This window comes from Dermacentor andersoni, chromosome 6 (assembly GCF_023375885.2).
Source record: "Dermacentor andersoni chromosome 6, qqDerAnde1_hic_scaffold, whole genome shotgun sequence".
NCBI classification, from domain to species: Eukaryota; Metazoa; Arthropoda; class Arachnida; order Ixodida; family Ixodidae; genus Dermacentor; species Dermacentor andersoni.
This window is the reverse complement of record NC_092819.1, coordinates 8,713,549-8,738,304: the sequence shown is the minus strand read 5'-3', so window position 1 is coordinate 8,738,304 and position 24,756 is coordinate 8,713,549. Positions and strand designations below refer to the sequence as shown.

At 47.1% G+C, this 24,756-nt stretch overlaps 1 protein-coding gene and 1 pseudogene across 1 annotated transcript; both read left to right on the top strand.

The window, feature by feature from the left end:
* The first annotated feature begins 2,873 nt into the window (after positions 1–2,873).
* On the top strand, positions 2,874–22,423 carry LOC126521519 (uncharacterized). Its single transcript, XM_055066058.2, has 7 exons — positions 2,874–3,094; positions 6,912–11,315; positions 12,200–12,408; positions 18,757–18,940; positions 19,615–19,710; positions 21,647–21,757; positions 22,227–22,423. Exons 1-7 carry the CDS (start codon positions 2,938–2,940, stop codon positions 22,313–22,315), a joined length of 5,250 nt encoding a protein of 1,749 aa, XP_054922033.2. The 5' UTR covers positions 2,874–2,937; the 3' UTR covers positions 22,316–22,423.
* LOC140218872 (uncharacterized) lies at positions 12,549–18,698 on the top strand (annotated as a pseudogene).
* Positions 22,424–24,756: the final 2,333 nt, after the last annotated feature.

The following is a 24,756-nucleotide window of genomic DNA, read 5'->3' as shown; positions in this document are numbered from 1 at the left end:
GGCTTTGGTTTGTTGAAAATCAGGAGCTTTTGGCCAGAGACCTGGACATTTCGTTTTGATACGCACTTATTCCTAGCGTGGTTACAGACACCGCAACATACCATAGCCATTATTATTATTATTATTATTATTATTATTATTATTATTATTATTATTATTATTATTAGTATTAGTATTATTATTATTATACCCTAATGTTAGCCGCGGCACTTAGATATTCACCAATCACAAGATCTCAGTGACGGTTCTGTGCTCCAGTTGACGCCATCTGAACTAGAAATACATATTCTATATGCGTGCATAATACGTATGCCGCCACTGTAGCAAACACGCATGAACGGAGGGAAAATAGGAAGGAGCATGACGCCAGACAGCCAGCCTCGTCAATCCAACCTCCTCCTCTTTGGGCAGCCGCGTCTCCTCTCGTGGTCCGAGTGCTGCTGCGGCATATGGCGCGGCTGAGCGCAGCTCCGCGCTCCTTATCTTGGAGGTAGTCTGCAGCGGGTGCAAATGTTGGCCGAGCCAAGATGGCTGATGGCTTCGTGTCAGTGTGTTCTCGCGCGCCTCGTGTTGAAGGGCTGGTAATCAAGTTTCGGAGGCACGTTGAAGCGAGAGTTAGCACAAAGCGTTCGTTCGCCGCTGCTGCCGCTCTTCATCACGTCGGTGTTGTGACAGCGAGTGTCCATGGTCATCGAGCGAGATCTGTCCGTCTGCCTGTGCGCGCATGACAGCGCGTTTGTTAATCTAATTACTTGACGATCCTTACTTCGTTCATTAGCCTTACACATTGCTATCGCTATCAATGCTCTGCCTTTCGGGAGAAAGAGCAAATTATTTAAGGATCTATGCAAGGGAGGTACATGGACATGTTTAATGAGGCATCTGCAGAACTACGTTCATTTATTCTTCAACAAAAGGGCAAGAACTGCATCCAGCGTCATCCCTGTCCTGTTCTATTTTATTACCTCAATTTTATTGTTTCTTCGAAGAGTTGAAAATGCATCAAATGACAAGAATTGGGAAGCTTGTCGGTATTTAAGTCCATAAATGTGCAAAAAGAATTGAGTGAGAAGAGAGGATTAGCATCACCAATTGAAATATTTGAAAAGCTTTTATATACCATATGAACACAAACACATACGTATTTGTGAGGACATTATAAATTTATTATTCGTAGGTAAATATTTATGCAGTTAATTTACCGCATTCTTTCTCAGAAAATTGGTGTTATGGCTATAGCTACTATAGCTGCTACTACTTACGACATGCTTCTGACTTTCATCAGTCAAGCCTTAGAACCATGACTGAAAGGGGGTCGTCGCTGTGTTCAACGTAGTCCTACACAATTTCCCGTGTTCAAGAACAATTCCGGATTCGTCGTAAGAATTTGATTAGATGTGAGCGTGCCTTTCGTCATCTCTTGTGTTGCATGAAATACACATCTACATACCCGCGTTGTTCTCCTGTATTTCCTACGACACATATTAGGAATGCTGTAAGCCGACGCTGCACAGGATGACAGGATGTCATGAATCAAGTGGTGGGGTTTACTTTGTGCAGTAAACTACGCCACTAAGTTCATGACATTCTGGACATCTTTATGTTGATTGAACACCTAGAGAATCAGTATGCTCGTTATTGAGAAACAGCACATATACTGTGCAAGTTAATGAGGAACACAAGATAGAAATGATACATATACAGGGTGATTTATTATATCTCTAACAGAATTTTTAATCACTCATGACATAAAGCACAATCCTATTTCTTTAGTTAGATTACTCTCAGAGGCAGACACTATTCGCACCAAAAAAATGGAAGTCACCTTTTGGCTAATCAATAATTTACGCCAAATATTTCAATTTACAAATAGTAGCCAGTGAGTTTTAAAGACATATTCATCTGGAACAAATTGTTTGGGTGACACCAGTTTCGTGATTGCGTTAGGGAAGTTTGCGATAAAATGCATGTGTTCCAATCTCACCCGCCATGGTTGCTTAGTGGCTATGGTGTTGGGTTGCTAAGCGCGAGGTCGCACGATCGAATCCTGGCCACAGCGGCCCCATTTTGATGGGCGCTAAATGCGAACGCACCCGCGTACTTATTTAGGTGCAGCTTAAGTAACCCAAGGTGGTCTAATTTATTCCGGAGCCTCGCCCCCCCACCCACCGCTACGGTGTGCTTCATAATGAAATGGTGGTTTTGGCACGTAAGACCTCATTATTTTGTGTTCCAATCTCTTTTGTGCTTCAATATATGAACACATTTTGTTAAAAAGAAGTAAGTGGAGCAATTGTGCATTTTTATGGCATGTTTGACTGCACTTATCTAAAGACTGGTACTAGTGTCAAAATTCTTTCCAAGTGGATGTGCCTTGTGAAATCACTGGCTTTATTCGTACGTTGCAACACATGCAGCAGAAACAATTAGTTGAAAATGTAATGAGTAAAGCTTCTTACTTAGTCAGTCATGCGTATTGATTTACAGTGTAGGTAATATATAGTTCTTCTTCAAGTGTTCCAGGTGAATAAGTAGATTTGTGCTAAATACCACAGGAATTTTCAGAAAGTCTGCTAACATTAAAATAAAACACCCTGTACAGTGTAGTTCGAATATTTTGCTAACATAATAAAAAGAAAATCTTTGTATAATGCCGATTTTCTACTATTGTTTCGAATACGAAATGAAATATTACATTTGTGTTTGCTTACAAATCAGATCATGGATAAAAAAAAGCAGGATTGTCAATTTTGAAAAAATTAGGACTTTAGCCATCTGAAACTTCCTTTCAGAGTACATTTTTCTAAATACATTGGAGCTTCGGCAGTAAAACAATATAATTTAGCTTTTCTCCGTCTGTTTGCAGGAGGAACATCTTTGACAATCTTCCCTGGAGTACCAGCAGTCACCACTTTTACCAGTGGAGTGACAGGATTCATGCTCGGTGGGCCAGTTGTACCAACCACACCCGGAGGATTTTCATTTGCATTCCCTGGACTGCCAAAAGGACCAAAAGGACCAAGTGGGCCAGGCGGCCCAAGCGGACCAAGTGGGCCAAGAGGACCAAGTGGACCCGGCGGACCAAGTGGGCCAGGTAATAAGTTAGACTATGTATAATGGTACACCACCATTATGCATTATACCCAACCATCGCAAGCGTTAATGGTACTACAAAAACCGACACGAGAGCCAGGCTTTGTAAACAACCTATAATACGTGAGATGCGATTGAGGAGGAAGCGTTACTTCAAAAGTTTCTGCCTGGACACACACAGAGAAGAAATAAAAATTGAATTCAGAACCCAATGTAATGCTTCTGCGCCCAGTGTAAATACCCGATTTGTTCTATTTTTTCATGTGACAGAATAATTAAACTTTGAAGAAGCTAAAGCCTACCCAATATACATTAAGATTTTTTATGTAGACCGTAATTTCATTATAGTAATTGTTGCAAACCGCGAAATTACGAAAACTGAACGATCAAGTGTACAGCTGTTACTCTTCATTAAACAAAGATATCGCAATCATGTACACTGCAGCTATTCAGACATATAAAGCAGACAAAATTGTTGCATTAAACACCATTTTGTAGTATACCATTTATTTTTCTGTAACGCTTTTGTGAAACACTCATACACATAAAAATTCGTACCCACTTGTGCACATAAGAAATTTTCATGCTTCAGATAATTTAACTGGTGTAGCTTACAGAACTGATATCTGTTTTCAATTCAGATTTTTACACTGAATACCTTAATTTGCTTTAAACTTACCCACTCTCGGACACTATCGTGAAACTACGAGACCCTAAATAAAAATTCTTCATACTGAAGGTCCGAAATCAATATGGGGGGGGGGGGGGGGCGACAGATGAAGTAGCAGACTTTGGTATAGAAAGTAACAGGGACAAAGCGCAATGTACCTAGAGCAGCAGCCAGCCACTTCAATAAACGTGCATATATTCAATGAAGCAAGGCTATATATACCACAAACAAATTTGTGGTCATTGCGCTGGAGTAAATGTATGGAATGATGCCTGATACACAAGTTTAAATGTCTACACCCGAAGGGCATCAACTTGGCACATGGTAACTTAGAATCGCTACAAGCTGTAACTTAATTCCTTAAATTTTCGTGTTATTAAGAAATGCACAAAGTCTCGTTATGCCACCGTCTAACCTCGATCATTAAGCTCACCTATTTGTCCTTTTCCAGCTGTTCCCTGCCCCATTCCTACCACTGAATGTAATACTTTCTTTCCACGCTTCTACGCATATACTATAAACCATACGAGCCCTCTCCCGCTTCTTGAACTGTTTTCTTATTCTTTTATTCTTATTTTCACTGTGTTATTGAAAAACTGCCACTTACCCGTCCCATAGTCGCAAACGTCAGCATGTCTCTTCGACGCCTCCACTACACAGGGTCATGCCACTTCTATATACGGCAACGACGACGCCGACGCCAATCTGCAAAGTTTAACGCCTTTTAAAGAACCGACCCACTTTTATCCACCGCGTCTGCTTCCCACCAACCCGTGTTCTTTCCCAGACTCCATGTCACCATCTCAATACCTTCAAAAAGTTGAGTCACTTTAGCATAAGCTAACGAGGATGAAGGCAAAGGCCTGCACGCACACGAGACATTCATTACGTTACTTGATATTTTCATTCGACTGCCTTGTTACTTCGTATTACTTGTTTTCTCCCACCAAAGATCGTGGGTTCGAGCGCCTTAATTAACTCTACATTAATTAACTGTGCCTTAACTTCACCCTAATTAACACCAAAGGTCATGGGTTCGACTCATGCCTAAGGTTGAGGGTTTGCCTCCTACCAAAGGTCGTGGGTTCGAGCGCCTTAATGAACTCTATCTTATTTACTCTGCATTAATTAACTTCTTGATTAGCAGCAAAGATAGTGGGTTCGACTAGACCTTGACGATAGCAATTGGAATTCAACTTGGAGATATGGCCGCTTTGCCAATATCTCCATGAGTCGTGGGTTTCCAGTGCCTCAATTAAGTTCTCCTTAACACCAAATGTCGTGGGTTCGACTCCCACTAAATGTCATGGATTAAAAATTAAATTAAATTATGGGGTTTTACGTGCCAAAACCACTTTCTGATTATGAGGCACGCCGTAGTGGAGGACTCCGGAAATTTAGACCACCTGGGGTTCTTTAACGTGCGCCTAAATCTAAGTACACGGGTGTTTTCGCATTAAATGTCATGGATACGATTGCCTTAAATAACTGTACCTTGATTCACTTCGCCTTAACACATAATGTAGTGGATTCGATTCTCGACCTTCCCGATGTAAATTGGAATCTAACTTGAAGATATTGCCAGTTCGCCCACATTCCCAAGTTGGGTCGTGGATTCGAGTGCCTTAATGAACTTCGCCTTAAATAACACCAAAGCTCGTGAGTTCGACTCCCGCCAAAGGCATAATGTTCGACTCCCAGCAATGGCCTGGGTTCGACCTGACCTTCACTATGTCAATTGGAATCGAACTTGGAGATTTGCAAACTTAACTTACAGCACATACATAGACATATGGACCAAACGAACGACGTAGACAGTGCTTGTCTTCGTCGTTCTTTCGGTCCTTTTGTCCATGTACGCGCTGTAAGTCAAGTTTGCAATAGAATGCTAAATAGCTCCTACCCAAACCCTGCTTGGAGATATTGTCGGTTTGCCCGTATGTCCAAGTTGGTTCGCTTAAACTTTGGTGCCATAACACGGATTTTTCGACCCATTAGCCATCTAAGGCTTCCGCCTTCAAAATGTCCCGGCGCACGGCTACTAGGCCACTATGGTCATTCTTTCAACTCATGTCCCTTGGGTTGCTCCCGTGCTGATTGGCTGAGCAGACCATTCTTCTAAGCCCACAGACGCACACCGCCTGCGACACCTACTGTTTCTGTCCTGTTTTCTGAAGGCTTCCAGTCCTCTCCCTCCCCCAAAAACCTTCGCCTTGCTCTCCCTCTTTTTCTCGCCAGCCGCCTCCCCCTCAACCGCTCTCTTCCCCTCGTCTTCCAACCCCGTCCTTTCTGAAACGATGCCTAGAAACACGAAATGACAGCGTTCATTTTTCTTTCAATCGTTTCCTTTACAGCCAGCCACCGTAGACAACGACTGCATTTGACATCACCCTATTAACCCATTAAAGCTAACCCGCCAAAGATGACAAGGCCGCATTTGACAAAATATATTACCCTATTGAAACGTTGTCCAGCCCTCGTGAGGCACTTTATCCATGTAACTCCACAGTGTCACGTAGTAGTAGCTACATGACACTGTGGAGTTAACTTCTTATTGGGCGAACTTGTGCCCGCAAAAGCAAGTTACACTCCAAGCACAGCAATAGCGGCGAACACGGTAGGCGATCGTCGAAATCTGGTCTGCTGGTCGAGCGCGTTGGCTTTTGTACACGAGTCCTCGAATGTTCGAGAGTAATCGGTGGTACACGCGCGTCTTCCAGAAAGTTCTACATAATTCGCGTCACAGATGCAATTATATTACACAAGCTTCGGTGACACCAGAACCACCGATAACATTCGAGAAACTTCTGATACATGCGGGCGCGTCCCGTGCTGAGCGGTCAGATTTGTTAGGACATGAAAAGCGCTCGCCCGTAAAAGTCCACGTGTCAATACAGTTGATAGAATTCAACTTTCTCATTTAAATGCAACAATTTTAATTCAAGTCGGTTCAACAGTTGTCTAAGGAGAGCATTTCTGAATTCACATGTATTTGAATAGGAAAATTTTAGTTAGGCCAGAGGTAAAGCTTCCTAAGACATTTATATCTCACACTTTTTCAACTTTCATCGTACATCTCTGAATCAACTAAGACTGTTGCATACCTAACCTGACATTTTTCTCACTATATATAATACCTCTATTAAAGGTGGACCAAGGGGACCATTCCCAAGTGGGCCATCTGGACCAGGAGGACCAAGGGGACCTGGAGGACCATTTGGGCCTGGTGGACCAAGTGGTTCAAGAGGGCCATCTGGACCAAGTGGGCCATCTGGACCAGGAGGGCCTGAAGGACCTAGCGGGCCAAGAGGACCAGCTGGGCCATTTGGGCCTAGTGGACCAAGAGGACCAACTGGCCCATTTGGACCTAGTGGACCTGCAGGACCAAGTGGCCCATTCCCCAGTGGGCCGGCTGGACTAACAGGACCTAAAGGACTTGGTGGACCATCTCGGCCTAGTGTGCCAGGAGGACCATCTGGCCCATCCGGACCTCGAGGACCAAGTGGTCCATACCCTACTGGACCTGCAGGACCAAGTGGGCCATTCCCGAGTGGTCCATCTGGACCAGGCGGGCCTAAAGGACCTAGTGGGCCAAGAGGACCAACTGGCCCATTTGGACCTAGTGGACCTGCAGGACCAAGTGGCCGATTCCCCAGTGGGCCGGCTGGACTAACAGGACCTAAAGGACCTGGTGGGCCATCTAGACCTAGTGTGCCAGGCGGACCATCTGGCCCATCCAGACCTCGAGGACCAAGTGGCCCATACCCTTCTGGACCTGCAGGACCAAGTGGTCCATTCCCGAGTGGTCCATCTGGACCAGGCGGGCCTAAAGGACCTAGTGGCCCAAGAGGACCAGCTGGCCCATTTGGCCCTAGTGGACCAAGAGGACCAAGTAGTTCATACCCTGCTGGACCGGCAGGACCAAGTGGGCCATTCCCAAGTGGGCCATCTGGACCAGGAGGGCCTAAAGGACCTAGCGGGCCAAGTGGACCAGCTGGGCCATTCGGGCCTAGTGGACCAAGAGGACCAACTGGCCCATTTGGACCTAGTGGACCTGCAGGACCAAGTGGCCGATTCCCCAGTGGGCCGGCTGGACTAACAGGACCTAGTGGGCCATCTGGGCCTAGTGGGCCAGGAGGACCATCTGGCCCATCCGGACCTCGAGGACCAAGTGGTCCATACCCTACTGGACCTGCAGGACCAAGTGGGCCATTCCCGAGTGGTCCATCTGGAGCAGGCGGGCCTAAAGGACCTAGTGGTCCAAGAGGACCAGCTGGGCCATTTGGGCCTAGTGGACCAAGAGGACCAAGTGGTTCATACCCTGCTGGACCTGCAGGACCAAGTGGGCCTTTCCCGAGTGGGCCATCTGGACCAGGGGGACCTAAGGGACCTAGTGGGCCAGGAGGACCAGCTGGGCCATTTGGGCCTAGTGGACCAAGAGGACCAACTGGGCCATTTGGACCTAGTGGACCAAAAGGACCAAGTGCTTCATATCCTACTGGACCTGCAGGACCAAGTGGCCGATTCCCCAGCGGGCCGGTTGGACTAGGAGGACCTAAAGGGCTTGGTGGACCATCTGGGCCATCCGGACCAAGAAGACCAAGCGGCCCATACCCTACTGGACCTGCAGGACCAAGTGGACCATTCCCGAGTGGACTATCTGGACCAGGAGGACCTAGTGGTCCAAGTGGACCAGCTGGGCCATCTGGACCAAGTGGGCCAAGAGGGCCAAGTAGCCCATTCACAAGTGGGCCATCTAGACTGGGAGGGCCTAAAGGACCTGGAGGGCCATTCGGACCTAGTACGCCAAGGGGACCATCAGGGCCATCTGGACCAAGTGGTCCATACCCTACTGGATCTGCAGGACCAAGCGGACCATTCCCAAGTGGGCCATCTGGACCAGGAGGACCTAGTGGACCCAGAGGGCCATTTGGGCCTAGTGCATCAAGAGGACCAGCTGGACCAAGTGGGCCATCTGGACTAGGAGGACCTGGAGGACCAAGAGGACCATCTGGGCCAAGCGGGCCAAGAGGCCCAGGTGGTCCATACCCTACTGGATCTGCAGGACCAAGTGGGCCGGGAGGACCTAGTGGACCAAGAGGACCAGCTGGGCCATCTGGACAAGGTGTACCGAGAGGACCTGGAGGGCCATTCGGTCCTAGTGTGCCAAGAGGACCATCTGGGCCATCTGGACCAAGTGGGCCAAAAGGACCAGCTGGTCCTTACCCTACTGGGCCTGCAGGACCAAGTGGGCCATTCCCAAGTGGCCCATCTGGACCAAGTGGCCCAAGAGGACCAGGCGGGCTATCTGGTCCAAGTGGACCAAGAGGACCAGCTGGACCGTCTGGACCAAGTGGGCCATCGGGACTAGGAGGGCCTAGAGGACCTGGAGGGCCATTCGGTCCTAGCGGGCCGAAAGGACCATCTGGACCAAGTGGGCCAAGAGGACCAGGTGGTCCTTACCCTACTGGACCTGCAGGACCAAGTGGGCCATTCCCAAGTGGACCATCTGGACCAAGTGGACCAAGAGGACCAGCTGGACCGTCTGGACCAAGTGGGCCATCGGGACTAGGAGGGCCTAGAGGACCTGGAGGGCCATTCGGTCCTAGCGGGTCGAGAGGACCATCTGGACCATCCGGACCAAGTGGGCCAAGAGGACCAGGTGGTCCATACCCTACTGGAGCTGCAGGACCAAGTGGCCCATTCCCAAGTGGACCATCTGGACCTAGTGGCCCAAGAGGACCAGCTGGACCAAGTGGGCCATCGGGACTAGGAGGGCCCAGAGGACCTGGAGGACCATTCGGTCCTAGCGGGCCGAAAGGACCATCTGGACCAAGTGGGCCAAGAGGACCAGGTGGTCCTTACCCTACTGGACCTGCAGGACCAAGTGGGCCATTCCCAAGTGGACCATCTGGACCAAGTGGCCCAAGAGGACCAGGCGGGCTATCTGGTCCAAGTGGACCAAGAGGACCAGCTGGACCGTCTGGACCAAGTGGGCCATCGGGACTAGGAGGGCCTAGAGGACCTGGAGGGCCATTCGGTCCTAGCGGGTCGAGAGGACCATCTGGACCATCCGGACCAAGTGGGCCAAGAGGACCAGGTGGTCTATACCCTACTGGAGCTGCAGGACCAAGTGGGCCCTTCCCAAGTGGGCCATCTGGACCTAGTGGTCCAAGAGGACCAGGTGGGCTATCTGGTCCAAGTGGTCCAAGAGGACCAGCTGGGCCAAGTGGGTCATTGGGACTAGGAGGACCTAGAGGACCTGGAGGTCCATTCGGTCCTAGTGGGCCAAAAGGACCATCCGGACCAAGTGGGTCACGAGGACCAGGAGGTCCATACCCCACTGGACCTGCAGGACCAAGTGGCCCATTCCCGGGTGGGCCATCTGGACCAGGAGGCCCTAGTGGTCCTGGAGGGCTATTCGGACCTAGTGGACCAAGTGGCCCAGGTGGACTACCTGGTCCAAGTGGACCAAGAGGACCAGCTGGACCATTTGCACCACGTGGTCCATCTGGACAAGCTGGACCTAGAGGACCTGGAGGGCCATTCGGTCCTAGTGGGCCAAAAGCACCGTCTGGACCATCCGGACCAAGCGGGCCAAGAGGACCAGGTGGTCCATACCCCACCGGAGCTGCAGGACCAAGTGGGCCATTCCCAAGTGGGCCATCTGGACCTAGTGGTCCAAGAGGACCAGGTGGGCTATCTGGCCTAAGTGGACCAAGAGGACCAGCTGGACCATCTGGACCAGGTGGGCCTTTGGGACTAGGAGGACCTAGAGGACCTGGAGGGCCATTCGGTCCTAGTGGGCCGAAAGCACCATCTGGACCTTCCGGACCAAGTGGGCCAAGAGGACCAGGTGTTCCATATCCTACTGGACCTGCAGGACCATTCCTGAGTGGGCCATCTGGACCAGGAGGACCTAGTGGTCGTGGAGGTCTATTCGGACCTAGTGTACCAAGTGGCCCAGGAGGACCAGCAGGACCATCTGGCCCAAGTGGACCATCTGGACTAGGAGGATCTAGAGGGCCTGGAGGCCCATTCGGTCCTAGTAGTCCACTTGGACCTAGTGGACCATTCGGACCAAGTAGACCAAGGGGCCCGGGTGCACCAAGTGGGCCACGAGGGCCTGGTGGTGAAAAGAAACCATCTGCTCCTGTATTGCCACTGACACCGAGCGGCGTTTTACCTGGCACCTCTGGTGTTACAAGCATCCAATTTGGTGGAAGGTTGGTTGGTGTCCCTAAGGTTACTATCGGCCAGCCTCAGACATCTGTTTTGCTTCAACCTGGAGGCCAGGTCACATATGGAAAGACTGAACTTCATATTCAACCTCCTACCACATACGTTATTCCTGGTCAAGTTCTTACACACACAATCGGAACAACAATCAAGACAGGAGCCATTCCGTCCACTGTGTACAGCATTTCTGGTACTGGGCTTCAACTTGAAGGCAAGCCATTGGACTTCACACTTGTGCTGAAGGAGCTTAAGGCTACACGATACCTGTCTTGGCTGCAGAAAACTGGTGTTCTACAGCTGATCAATGATGGAGGTAGGGTCGCATTGTTGTGATTGATCTAAGCTTTTAACAAACAACGCGGAAGTGCTTCGTTATTAGCAGAGGCGTTGCATTTAGACGCCTCTTTGTGTATTTTAAGCACATCATTTTTATCAAGCATCATTGTATTTCCCTCTCCCCTGTCCTTTCTTTATTTTCATTTACCAGCTTATGGTAGCGAACAGGACGCACAGCTCCTTTCCTTTCTGTCATCCTCCTCCTCTTCCCACTCTATATTTGGCAATAACTGTTAAGGGAATCAAAGATGATACACTACAAGATGCTTCATTTTTATTTTTTAGGTTCCTGCAGTAATTAATTTAGATCAGCTGTATAAGTTTTGTATAACAATTTTTTAATATTCCCTTGGTTCTCATGTTGCACAAGCTAGAGGCTTCACCTCTGAAACGAACATCATTATCAGGCAGAAATGGCTTATTTAGTCATTATATAATGGTCAGTTACTTATAGCTGTGTCCTTTCTCTACCGATGCACTGCCATAGCGCTTCTGGATTCGGAGAACTTCCCATGTGTGAGTCGCAGGTAGGATATAGATGTGACGTAAAATAGTAGCGCTAGTAACGTAAGGCTCAAAACGAGGTGCACAGAAAGCACTATTTGTAGATATTGTGTACTCGCTTCGTTTGCACTGTGATGAGTTGGGAACCATGGAGAAAAAAAACGGCTCAGATCTCGTATGAGGTCATATATGTTCCTCTAGTATCTTGGAATTGACGTTAACAAATACAACTAGCTGACCTCTCTTAATAGTGAAGTCTGTGGACAGCAGAAAGGTTGAATTTTAGTTGCTTGTGTATAGTAACCACAAATTTGTTTTTTTTTTTACCCGCATGACCAAATTTCGGTACTGTTGCAGCGGCCTACACGATCTTCGTGCCAAGTGATGATGCCATCGCTCAGATTCGAGGACAGCTACTCTCGAAGCTGGAAGGAGACACTCAGCTTCTTAAGCAGCTTGTCCTGTATCACATTGTTCCTGGCCAGGTCACCATCGACAACGATAGGACCTACACCACGCTTGATGAAGGAAACTTGCTGCGATTTAACAAGTACTTCAATGGAAGGGTAAGTTTTCTATCGAGTAGGTTAGGTCTACGGGTGTGTTATTTGAACCATCGTAATGACTATAAGTTCACGCTAAAATCAAGTTGCAGTTCAATTAGATTAAACAGAAAATTACTAGCGATGCATTGAAAGCAACAGCAATGTTCAGTGCTGCGCTCGAGCTCCTCGCATGGTGTTCTAACAATACGCCGAGGCGACATAGCGCGACGCAGCACACGAGACAACTGCTGCTGCGCAGCAGGAACAGCTATCTGTAGGATACTATACTCGCGGACAATTTTCTGTGGCAATGAAGGGAAAGCTACGGGCGCGTGGCTGCTGCTCATGTTTTACGGCGCCAAGTTGTACGCCAGTGTTTGACAGTGCTTTTGGTTGCTCGGAACAGACGCTGAATCGACGCAGCGTCACATGCGACGGTTTCGCTTTTGCCCAGACGCGAAAGGGAGAAGCCGCAAAATAAGTCAACCTTTACACCCAGTGGTGTGTTCTGTCTTATTTAACTGTTCCTAATAAGGTGTTTATGTTTTCTCTTCCCCAGCTTAAGCTCACGTGTATGAAAACACTGGACCCTTTTCAGAAGCGCTCTCACTTGTGCGCGCTTTGCCTCCGTAGCTTTCTCTTCATTGCCTCAGAAGGTTGTCCGCGAGTATAGTCGTGTCACTTTATTAGCGCAATGAGGAACGCCGGCAGCGACGTTACAGGTGTCGCACCTCGAAGGTGCACGATATGATACCGATAGGACAGCGCCGGCGTTTGTCAGCGCCGAATGAAAGTATTATATTTGTCTTGACGTTTAATGTTCGTTGCCCTCCTACCATAGCAACACAACGGTACTCTGTGCAAACACCTCTTTAGGAGGAATGCTAATCTGTGTGCGCGAAACGCTCATGCCAACAGCGGAATCCTGAACGCTGCCCTTGTTCCGACAGTGCTGACTGAGCAGAGCGGGAAAGTGCGTCCGTTCGGATTAACCATTTTTGTAGCCAAACTCACTATGCGTCTCTGGAGGTCTTAAAGGGACACCAGAAGCAAATACTAAGTCGACGTGGACTATTTAAATACCATTTTAGAACCCTCGCAACGCTTGAAAAGACTTAGTTTACGATAAAATTGCATCTGAAGGGTCTGAATGCCTTTTTCGAAATTCAAATCTCCCGCCGCCCAACCGGAGGAGCGGTGACGTTGCACACGCCATCACCACCATTTGCTGCCGTCGGTGAGTAAAACTCCGCCCGACAGACGTAGATACCGAGCCAAGACCGAGTGATGACTCAAAGGGAAGCTCATTACTTTTCCAAGCGAGATCAGGATGCCTTATAAAACGCACCTATAAAGCGAGATATAAGAAGGAAGAAGCATGTGTTTGCTGCGGTAAATCTATAGAGGGAAACGATGGACCACGTTTAATTAGAATGTGAAAATATCTGCCCAGCGGTCGGTTTAGGCACCACTGGCCTCCTTGAAGCCCTTGGGTTCAGTAAGATCAGGGGGAAAGTAAACATGTCCGTAGTAGAGATTAGGCGATCGGAATATTGGTAGAAGAAAAGTAGGGAAACGACAAAAAAACGGAGACGTACAAAAACAAAGTTCGCAATAGGGGGTCAGAAAATTTAGTTTTGGGAATGCATCGTGCGCTTCTTTTTCTTTTTCTTTTTTTTTTCTTTTTCAACCTAGGTAGGACATTAGGCAGTATAATAGCAAGAGCTTGGTGGCACAACTCACCGCCCTCTTCCAAAGGGGACGCTCATAACATCCATCCATCCATTCTAGTGGTGCACTCACCGCTGCCGCTGCTTTTTGGTCAAGTGGCGTAGACCGTTCGCGCTAAGAAACCTCCTCCGTAGGGCCTAGGCAGAGTCATATATTCAAGGAGCAAAAGCCCCCAGATTTTCTCTCTCGCGCCCGCTCTTACTCGCGCCTGCGCACAAACGGCTGGCAATCCCTCAAATGAACGTCTCGTTAGACCACTGGGGCATTCCGCGACATCACATTGAAGTTGGATTCTCTATAACTTGCATTTTGTGCGAGTTTTGCGAACCAGAAAAACCAGCGCAGCACCAGGCCATAGCGAAGCTAGTGAAACGCGAAAGCGTAGGCTGCGTGGAGTCGAGCGAAAATGAAACCTTTCGACCGCCCGCGTCGTTGTCAGAGGTAATTTCAATTAGCTTTTTTCTAAAAATATAAAATAAAACTGGACAAGTAGCATTTTATTTCGTCTTATAATACAATACAAGCATGTTTTTTTGCAGCGAATGGCTGAGTACTAGTGACAGAATTTAACTGGGGAGTGCTTTCGTCATCGAGCAAGGGCTTGAATGTCCCGGGGGGAGTCTCTATCCACGTCCTGCATCTTCGTCAATTTCTCGATTATTAAAGCTCTGTTCGCGATAATATTGACGCCTTAGAGATTCTCGAGCACTAGTCTATCACTTTAGCTTGACTTAATATTTGCCTTCAGTCTCCCTTTAAAACTACTACGCATGCGCCTTTGATGCTATAAGAGCACAATGGCGACGGAGCAAACGCGCCTCGAGTGCCCATGTAATTGCTATCGCAACAACAACAGAGTAAATATGAATAGAAAAGAACCAAGCAAAAAAAAAGTAAATAAGAAGCCATATGCACGCGGCTGACCACCACACAAAGAGATGCGTTCTCACAACAATGTTCTCTTTAAAAATGATTAAGCTTTCCTCGTAAGAAAAATTCAAACGTCACACTATCGTTTATAGCTACACAGGTCCTCAAACGATATTACATCACAAGCGAATTAGCTTTTATACACAACTGCTATGTAAAGCATATCATACACAAATCTATGAAGCATACAAAACTGTCATAACTTCATAAGGTACCTGTTTCTATTCATTAATATGTTAAAGCGGATTGTAAAATATTGTTTAACGAAGAAATTCCGCGCGTGGCATCGGCCGTGAGTCAATCCTAGACGGTAAAGGCGGTACTTTATCAGAAGCGGCAGCCCAATTACCTTCACGCAATGGCAACTGTCATTTCCAGAGATCGCCAGTCAGCCGTTTCTGAGTGAATTCAGCTCAACTATGATAGAGAGACCCAGGGGGCGACATAGATACTTGGGTAGAATATATCGACTCTGTGTAGTTCAGATGTAAGCAAGTGAAGTGAAAAATATAAGAACATAATAAAACTCCGAATGACATGTGCACTTTTACCCCGAAAAAGTACCATAAAAATCAGCAGTTTCTTTCTGCGAGACAATAGTAAAGCAACGACATTGGTGCAGAAGTTAACCGTACAATTTGAACAGATCCCTGCAGTGATGCGTAGAATAACTGGACAAAAAAGAGGAATGAAAGAGCACTAACTACGTAAGGTTATAGAAGCCCTTATCTCTTCCAGGAATATGTACTATGAGCCATACGCTAAGGTAATCAACACGCAACACTAGAAGATAAACATCATAATTAGAAAGTGTGCTAGACTTGCCCTGCGAGTTCTTAAGTTCGCACCAAACCATAAGATTCAAACAACCGGCCTCTTTAACTCACTATAAGACAGAATAGACATCGACAATCAAGCACGAATGCAGAGACTTCGATCATCTCATCGCAGTCGACGAACACTAAACAGACTGGGACACGACACTGCAAAGTTACCCCCACTTCCGCCGACAATACCACCGTCGGATCATTTGCCAAATATAAGAGTACACCCCATTCCGATAACAGGCAACCGGAAAAAATAATTATGGGGTTTTACGTGCCAAAACCACTTTCTGATTATGAGGCACGCCGTAGTGGAGGACTCCGAAAATTTCGACCACCTGGGGTTCTTTAACGTGCACCTAAATCTAAGTACACGGGTGTTTTCGCATTTCACCCCCATCGAAATGCGGCCGCCGTGGCCGGGATTCGGTCCCGCGACCTCAGGCTCAGCAGCCTAACACGATAGCCACTGAGCAACCACGGCGGGTTCAACCGGAAAAGAAACGAACGCGGCAATCAAAAATAAATATGATGCAGCAGACAGACGATTAAACCACATACTACGCAGACGCCAGTCATAACACCGAAGGCAGCAAAGCAGTGGTAGCGGGCCACGACTCGACGCTTCTGAAAAGTTACTTGAGAGTCCCAACGCCTCAAAATGCGGAATTGCTGGCGATAATGCTGACCATAACGGAAATGGCACATACATTTGACACGATTACGATCCGAACAGACCGCCAAGGCGCTTGCAGAGACATTCAAAATGAGGACCTGTCTCTACACATACGCACAAAGCTTCGCATGTACACGCATGCTCACCCCCTTCTACACGTACGTATACAATGCATTTCAGACCATCAAGAATTGGGAGGAACAAAAAAGAGCCGAAGATGTAGCGCAACGAAAGCACGCGCGCACGCACGCACGCACGCACGCACCCACCCACCCACCCACCCACCCACCCACCCACGCACACACGCACACACACACACACACACACACACACACACACACACACACACACACACACACACACACACACACGCACGCACGCACGCACGCACGCACACACACGCGCACACACACACACACACACACAAATTACTTACACCGCACTATGCGCATTATATTAAGACGGACCCAGACTTTCCCACGTGTAGGCACTGCGAGGCCGATCCATCAAATAAGCACAGCTTGTGGGAGTGCCCCACGAACTCCACCTTCAGAAAAACAATACTTTCAAAACAACGGTAGCTGGAAGGAGTGGACCACTCCCCTACGAAAGTTCGAAAAATTATGATGGCCGCTTCCGGTGCAGCCCGTCAAGAATGTGCTGGGCTAGGAGGCATGAGCCTACCAGAAGGCCCGGACTGGGGCCTTAGTTCGTTTGGGGATAATGTTATTGCTCTCTCTCTCTCTCTCTCTCTCCCTCCCTATATCCATGAATTTCGGCATCTCGTCGTTCCTTAATGCATCTGCCTAAGCTGATTCACTTTCTTTACTAGACGAATGGTTGTCCATACTATCCTGAGAGACATTCCTTTTCTTTATTTTGTGGGAGCTGTTAGGGCTATTGAAGCGCTAAATTTGATCGATATGACAACTGTCATCAAAAGAAAACGTCCCGTTGTACATTAATAAGCATGTGCTTGGCGCTGCAGTGGGAAACGAACCCGCTTCACAGGGCACAGATTAAACGCAACCAAGGCTTTCTATTGCTTTAGCAATAATATGGACACGACCCGCAAATTTCCGCCATCGCATTGATGTTACGTTTAATGTACAAGTGCGATAAACCTAATCCCGCGCGCTGTACTTTGGAGGTGTGAGGGAAAGCCTGCGAGGGTGTGCCGAGAAATAACCGGAACAAGATAAAGTGCACCGCAAGATATGCGTAATTGCCAGAAGGCTAAAATTTACAGTCAAAGCCTTTGCTCGCTCCTCCAGTGGCAGTGGCTAGGTTATCTCGCCCATTTGCCAAGATAAATAGGAGACATGGTGGCTTGATGCCCGCCGTCTTCCCGTGCGCCCAATATTTGAAAAAACGTGATGAAGTGCGTGCAACGGGGGTTAAGCGAGCGGTGACATGTTCGAGAGCGTGCTGCGGCTGGGCGTATAGCGATTTTAGCGCATACGCGGCTCGCGCGCCCTATGTTGCAACTACTCTGCGGCGGGTGCAAAGACAGGCGGGCCGAAATGGCTCGTGGCTTCTAGGGCGCCAGCTTGCCGCGCGCCTAGGGTTGGAGGTCGCGTAGTTACACGTTTCGGGCCCGCACTGACGCGAGAGGCCGCGTTTGCTGGCGTCCCGCTACCGACGCTCTTCATCACGCCAGCGTTGTGACAGCGATCGAGTTTTCGTGGTCATTGAGTGATACGTGCTCGTATACGCCTCCGTGTGTGACATCATGCTTATTTCTTAATTAATTGTCGTTTACTGCAATGTATAGGGCCAATAAAATTCTGAACTTCGTGAGTTGTCTACTACGTTGCTATCGCTATCAATGCTTCGCCTTTCGGGCAGAATTGCGACTTTTTTTTTCAGATCCTTAAATTGGCGTCTACGAAACGTTTATTGTCTATCGTTACTGCTTAGAACAGACTTGAGACATCGTTCACTAGCACGATAAAGATATCGGACGAAAGAAAGAATCACACGGGACAGAACGCGAGACTTCAACTCTGAGTTGAAGTCTAGCGTTTTGTCCCGTGTGATTCTTTCTGTCGTCCGATGTGTTTTTCGCGCTAGTGAACGATGTCTCAAGTCTGTAATAAGCACCAACTGGCCCAACTGTCTTCTCTCAATATGTTTAGAAACAGTGGTGATGGACCGTAAAGGTTGTTACTTCCAGAGTACAACCAATATCATTTACTTCTACTACAGGTTGCAACCGCTTCTGGTGGCGTCATAGGGCCGAAAAAGCAGCAAGGCAAGTTCGTGTTCTACACCGTAGACCGTGTTCTTCACCGGCCAGGAGGCAGCATTTTGGACGTTATTCACCAGTCCATTCTGCTCCCGAAGCTGGACGAGGCCATTAAGTTTGCCGGACTCGAGGAGTACCTTTCTGGTAAGTGGGAACTTTTCTAATTCACTGATACCTGCAATTAAGTTTATGTTGGCCTGTCGAGTCACAAAAGTAATTGAAGCAGTCCATATGTATCTGCAAATTTATATATGTTTTTATAGCGTAGTGTACTTCAAAATTTCGCAGCCTTCCAGGTTACTTACCAGCCCGCTACCAGACAGAAACCTTAGCTAAGGAAATCAAACTTAAAGCAAGAACACAATAAGAACAACAGAGACTTCCCTTCAAAAGCTTGCTATGCATAACTAATTTCGTATGGCACTGCGGACGCTAAGTCAGCAGTGCCATCTGTCGTCACTTCTGTTCACCTTAATGAAAACGTTCGTCATATCAGTCGATACCGCAGGCGTCGACCATGGTGTCCACCATCACTGGGAAATCAGGGCCTGGGCAACTTTATCATTTCGCAGCTGAAACACTACCATTGGTAACAAAGTCATGTAGGACACAAAAGAAACGGCGTCCCTCCTGTGTGTTTCAGGCATTCTCCTCCGTTGTTGATATTTGCGAGTATGATGTAACTATGCAGTACACACTTTGACGCCTTCACATTTGCGATAAAGTCTGCGTAAACTAGCAAGCTTGCGTCTGCTGTGCAGAATATTTCATTGCAGGCATTTAATCTTGCAACCTGTCGTTTTTTCTCTTTTTCGCAGGTGTCGGACCATATACAATTTTTGCGCCCAGTGACCAGGCCTTTAAGAACGCCGTCGGCATGGAAAACGTGCTGCGCGACAGGGAAGCGCTTAAAGGTACGTGTATCCAGCTTGCCGAACTGCAGCGGTCTCACTTTTAACGCTGTGACATGTGTCGCTGATTGCGCCCCCAGTCGCAGTAATGAGCGGTAGCGTTAGGCCTATCCATCCACTCCCTTATTTGCATTCGCAAAGTATAGCGACATTTTCGAATCCATCAATATGCCGTTTCAACCGTCTAACACGTCTTGCCTCCTTCTCTTTTCTTTCCTGCATTTCTCTACAAGCTAATAAAAGAATTTTTTCGATCTTTTTTTTACTGTATTTACTACTCTATGCAGGCAAAACGTTCATGATGTTATTGTGTTTACTGTTGTTAATTTTATTACTCTTGATATTGTATTTGCCAATACCGTATTAATGTTCCATATTGCTACGTTGGGTGAATATTCCTTTTATTGTACTGAATTTTTTTCTTCCTACTTCTTTACGAATATGCTAACGTATTTCCTCCCTTACACAATGCATTCTCGAAGGCCTGTGAGGTAGTTGTAAATAAATAAATAAATAAATAAAAATATCATTTCGATTCCACGTGCGGTGAGAGTGTGTGGACGCGAAGGTTTCTAGACGTAATGTTCGTGTTAACGATAAATGTGTTAACGTTATGTGATGTCACATTAGTGTAAGCAGAAGAAGATAGATTGTGTTGATAGGAAAGACAGAGAGGTCGACCTGAGCTAGTGCGCTCTAGTATGCTGTACTGTACTGGGGAAGAGGGAATGGGAGTGAAACTACTGGGATGTGATGCGATGTTAACGCCTTCCATGTGATGACATTGCTTGTGAAATCAACGCAAGACAATGAATTGGGATGACTTCTGGATACCTCGAACGAAATTAATGACCGTCACTGCTTCACATGTTCATGCCCACAACGGCTCTCATAATACTCTCGATACGGAAATGCTTTTGGTCTCGAAGTATAGGTAGAATTTCATGCAGGGGTGTGTGTGCCGAAGAGTACGAAATGTAACACTTGTCGTACATAACGTGCCTACATCCATTGCAAATACATGACCAATTGCTGCTCCCCTTCTACATGCTCGTAAACGTCATTCGAGGTCTCTCTCTCTCTTTCTCTTTGTTTTCGTCTATGTTAGATTCCTTCGATTGCAAACCCCTTAATATAGGCAAACACTGGTTAGACTCATGGCCATTGGCTAGTAGGGATTCTAGACTAAAACGCGTAGTTACAGGCAACAAATTGTGTTTACAAAGCGAACAGTCGCATTGAACCACATGACATCATTTGTGACGTTTACATAAACCAGACACACTACGCAAGTTCTTCCTCCCCAGAATCCTCAATCCTAACGTGACAGTGTTGTTCGGGCAAACGCGCTACGACGTTGTTTTTCTCTCTCCACACCAATGCCTATAGCGCAACCCAAGTATTACGCGACCGCCCCATGGCTGCTGCGTGCACTCGGCGAGGCTCAAACGCCAAATGCGGAGAAAGAGGCAAACTAACTGGATGCACATGCTACGCCTAAACGACTGCTATGTAACATTGTCAGCATCGGCCCACTCATGCTTTTAACTGCACTGCCTCCAAGGTTGACGTTGCAAGCCAGATTACAACCCTTGCGAGACGGACGCCAAACACAGCGTAATCAGGCAAACAAAACTTCGTTTTAAAAAGGCATTCGTTCTTCATCCTGATCATCACCAAATAAGAGAAATGTGGACCCCGAATTTGTACGCTTTACGACATGGTTGAAGAAAGTAGCAGAAGTTCTAGTTCAATTTTCTTGCTATCGCGCTTTTTGACCATTCTACTCGGCTTTAGTCGCAATCCATTGCAGCACAGGCCCATCCTACCGAAGCGCATCTGACAGGCATCGAAGAATGTAGAAAGTGTTGAAAATGAAAATGATGTTTCGAACAGTGCGATTGCAGTACCAGACGTTTGGCAATGCTCCAACTCGCAGCCCTGCTACTCCGACACATTGTGCTGGGAAGCGTGTACAGTGCCGGGGTCCAGGAAAACCAGGTCCTCAAGACGGTCGGAGGCCTCGAGCTCAGGATGAGCATCATCCCAGGTACTTGTTCTCACCCACGCCAATCTCATTTTTCGTACGCTTTCTCCATTGTTATCGTAAGGGCGCCTGAGTTGAGTTGTTAAAACTTTGCCTTTAGTCCTGCTTGCTTGAGTTCTTCCTCCGTAGCCACCGCGTTCCAGAAAAGGAATGACCTAACTGCAAAACCAGCTTTGTGTAGAATTATTTACGTAAGCCGCATTTGAAAGAGACGAATAAGGACCATGCTACTAGATTCGCATTTCAAATTTCGAATCTGTCAGTGTTCACTAATCATGATACACATGGAGCTACTATTTAGAGATAGACCTCGGTATTCAACGATGCCTGGATCAACATTAGGATTAGGATCAACACTGGTAATTTACTTACGAGAATCAAATAGAAAAATCCTCATAATCCAGTAACATCGTTGCCCTTCCTTTAGTAGAGATAGAAAATCAATCATTATCTCTTCTTTCTACCTTTTCAGAATGTATCACAGTGAACGGGGTCAAGGTCAACAATCCGGACAACGTCGCGTCGAATGGTGTCATCCACGTGATTGACCATTTCCTCTAGGCACATCACTTCACCTTAGGGCGACACATGTTTCTGTGTAAAGCTTTCTCTCTCAACTCTGTTGTTAAAATGTTAAATAAATTGTGTGTCGTCGCATGTGTCAGCCACTCTCCACGACTCATGTGTTCTCAATGATCGCTTGCTCTCCGTGTCGGACGTGTACGAACGATTTTTTTCTTCCCATGAGTTGCGACGATGGTATTGTGGGAATAAAATTGTATGCATAAGCACGGGAGGCCCGCATCATGTAGATACTGCAACAACAGATCATTTATTTATTTATTTATTTATTTATTTATTTATTTATTTATTTATTTATTTATACTTTGCCTAGCGGACCACTAAAAAGTGCGCTATGCTTAGTAAAAAACTTCCGACGTCATGATTATTCGTAGTTGAATGCAGTCTTCCAAATGACACAAAACTAAAGTACGGCCAAATATTTATCCGTAATAAGGAGGACCTGTGGGCCTTACCTATTAAAAATAAGTAACAAACAACTACAAAAACACCCAGGTTTAGTGCGTTGACGCTACTGAATTCATGCTGAGCGCACTAAAGTTGAAATAACACTAGCTTTTGCGTCCACAGGAGCGATAGAAGTCCTTGTGGTACGCGGTGGTGATGCTAAATGAAAACAGGCGCACTTCCACTGCGCCGAAGCGGCACGAGTGTCTGCAGTGGCACAGTTCTGACGCCCCAGGACGCGGTAAGCGCTCGAGTCAGTCGCGCAGCGGCTGTTGGGCTCCAACGGCAGTGGCTCCCATGGCTCGGAGCCTGGCCTTCCTGTATCTAAACATAGTGCTGTGGTCGCAAATTGATCCCTCATTTTTACGGCGTCCCAAATATGTCATCGTGCAGTTTCAGGACGTTAACCTTGCCCCCTCCCCCCACCCAAAAAAAAAATTTTTAATGCAATATGAAAAAAATGAGAGTCCCCCATTGCATTCATGTTCAATGTGCCGCGGATCTCATGAACAACCATCAAAACGATGGCGCCGGCGAATACGTCCATTGTGCTTCCGACGCTGTGTTTCAGTTACACTCGTAAGAACAGACGAAGTAGATGCACTTACATAGCACGTGACTGTACATTGGCCTTCGCGAACGAGCTCCACGAACAGTCGCTTACATTCATTTAATCCTGACTTGAAGATATGCCTACCGCCTGGGGCATCAAGGCACGAAGAAACTATGTTGTCAGCTATGGCTTGGCGTCGCGTTTACCATGTATTATTAGTTTATAATTGGGTGCGTCGACCGCCCTACCTGTGACACTTACGGTTGTGGTGAAACAATAGTAGTACATCTTGCATAGATCTTCCCGAGTTTTTAGTCCGGAGGCAAGTGCTTTGTACTGAGTAAGACGTACTGGACAGCCGGCCAGTATAAGAACAAGAGATTTCAGGACAGTGGTCAAAACGGAGTCCTGCGATCTGCGGGCCTGCGATATAGGCTGTGATGGTGGCGGGTGCCACGTCAGAAATTTGTGCGCAGATTTCCGTTTCTATAGTAATCTTTCTTACTTTCTATCTCTTTAAGTTCCTTCTCCCGCGTCTAGGGCAGCAAAGTGAACTTTTTTTCTGGTTAACCTCCCTGTCTTTCATTTGTTCCTATCTCTATGTTCTTGACAAGGTGGCAGTGTTCGCTGCGAGAGGCTGCACGGGCATGCTGCTGTCGCGGTAAATACTAGAGTCGGAGGTTTCGTTGAAGTCTGCCGATTTTTTCGTTTGTTCGTTGCCGGAGATATCTTTGCAGTCTCCTTGCGTGAGTTATTTTCTGAAAAATGGCGTTGTTATATAGCAGAAACCCTTCCGGATCACTGACACGCTTGGGTCATTAACTATGCCAGAGGATTGGTTGTACATATGCTTAGTTGCATTACAAAAGGACTAGCACTGACGCCCAGATTTTTCTTTAACAGTGTTCAGAATATTCCAACGAATGAATACTCAGAAAGTACCACATCCTTAAAGTAAATGTTACGAACAACTTGGAATGCATGACATCCCCTAAGTCTTGGCGCAAGGACAATGTGTCTGGCCCATCAAGACAACCTGCCAACATGCTTAAAAACGTTGGTTTTAAGAACCCTGCCGTGAAAGCTGCCGTGTTATACATATAACGATGCCTTCGCGAGGAATCGTCAACAGCCCAGTGCTTCCGATAGCGGCATGCTGGAGTTCTTGGCGTTGTCGCGCAGTGGTGCAGAGGCTGAAACGCCGCACAATAAGAAAGAGGAAATAGAAGAACCATTACTGGGCAACCTCGCTCCCGGAAGGCGGGGCAACACTCACAGATATTGAAAATAAACACTTTGTGAAGTTAGACAGATACTCTTCTAAAGCTTATTTTTGTTATTTTTCGGATAGAGGTTGATTACTAGAACAGAAATTGAAGCTTTCCACCTTTCTTTTTCTTATTATTTTCATGCTGAAATC

Coding starts and splice junctions, on each gene's coding strand:
- LOC126521519 (XM_055066058.2), top strand. CDS start 2,938: ATGCTCGGTGGGCCAGTTGTACCAACCACACCCGGAGGATTTTCATTT. Junction 12,409..18,756: donor ACAAGTACTTCAATGGAAGG/GTAAGTTTTCTA, acceptor CTTCTACTACAG/GTTGCAACCGCTTCTGGTGG. Junction 21,758..22,226: donor CAGGATGAGCATCATCCCAG/GTACTTGTTCTC, acceptor CTACCTTTTCAG/AATGTATCACAGTGAACGGG.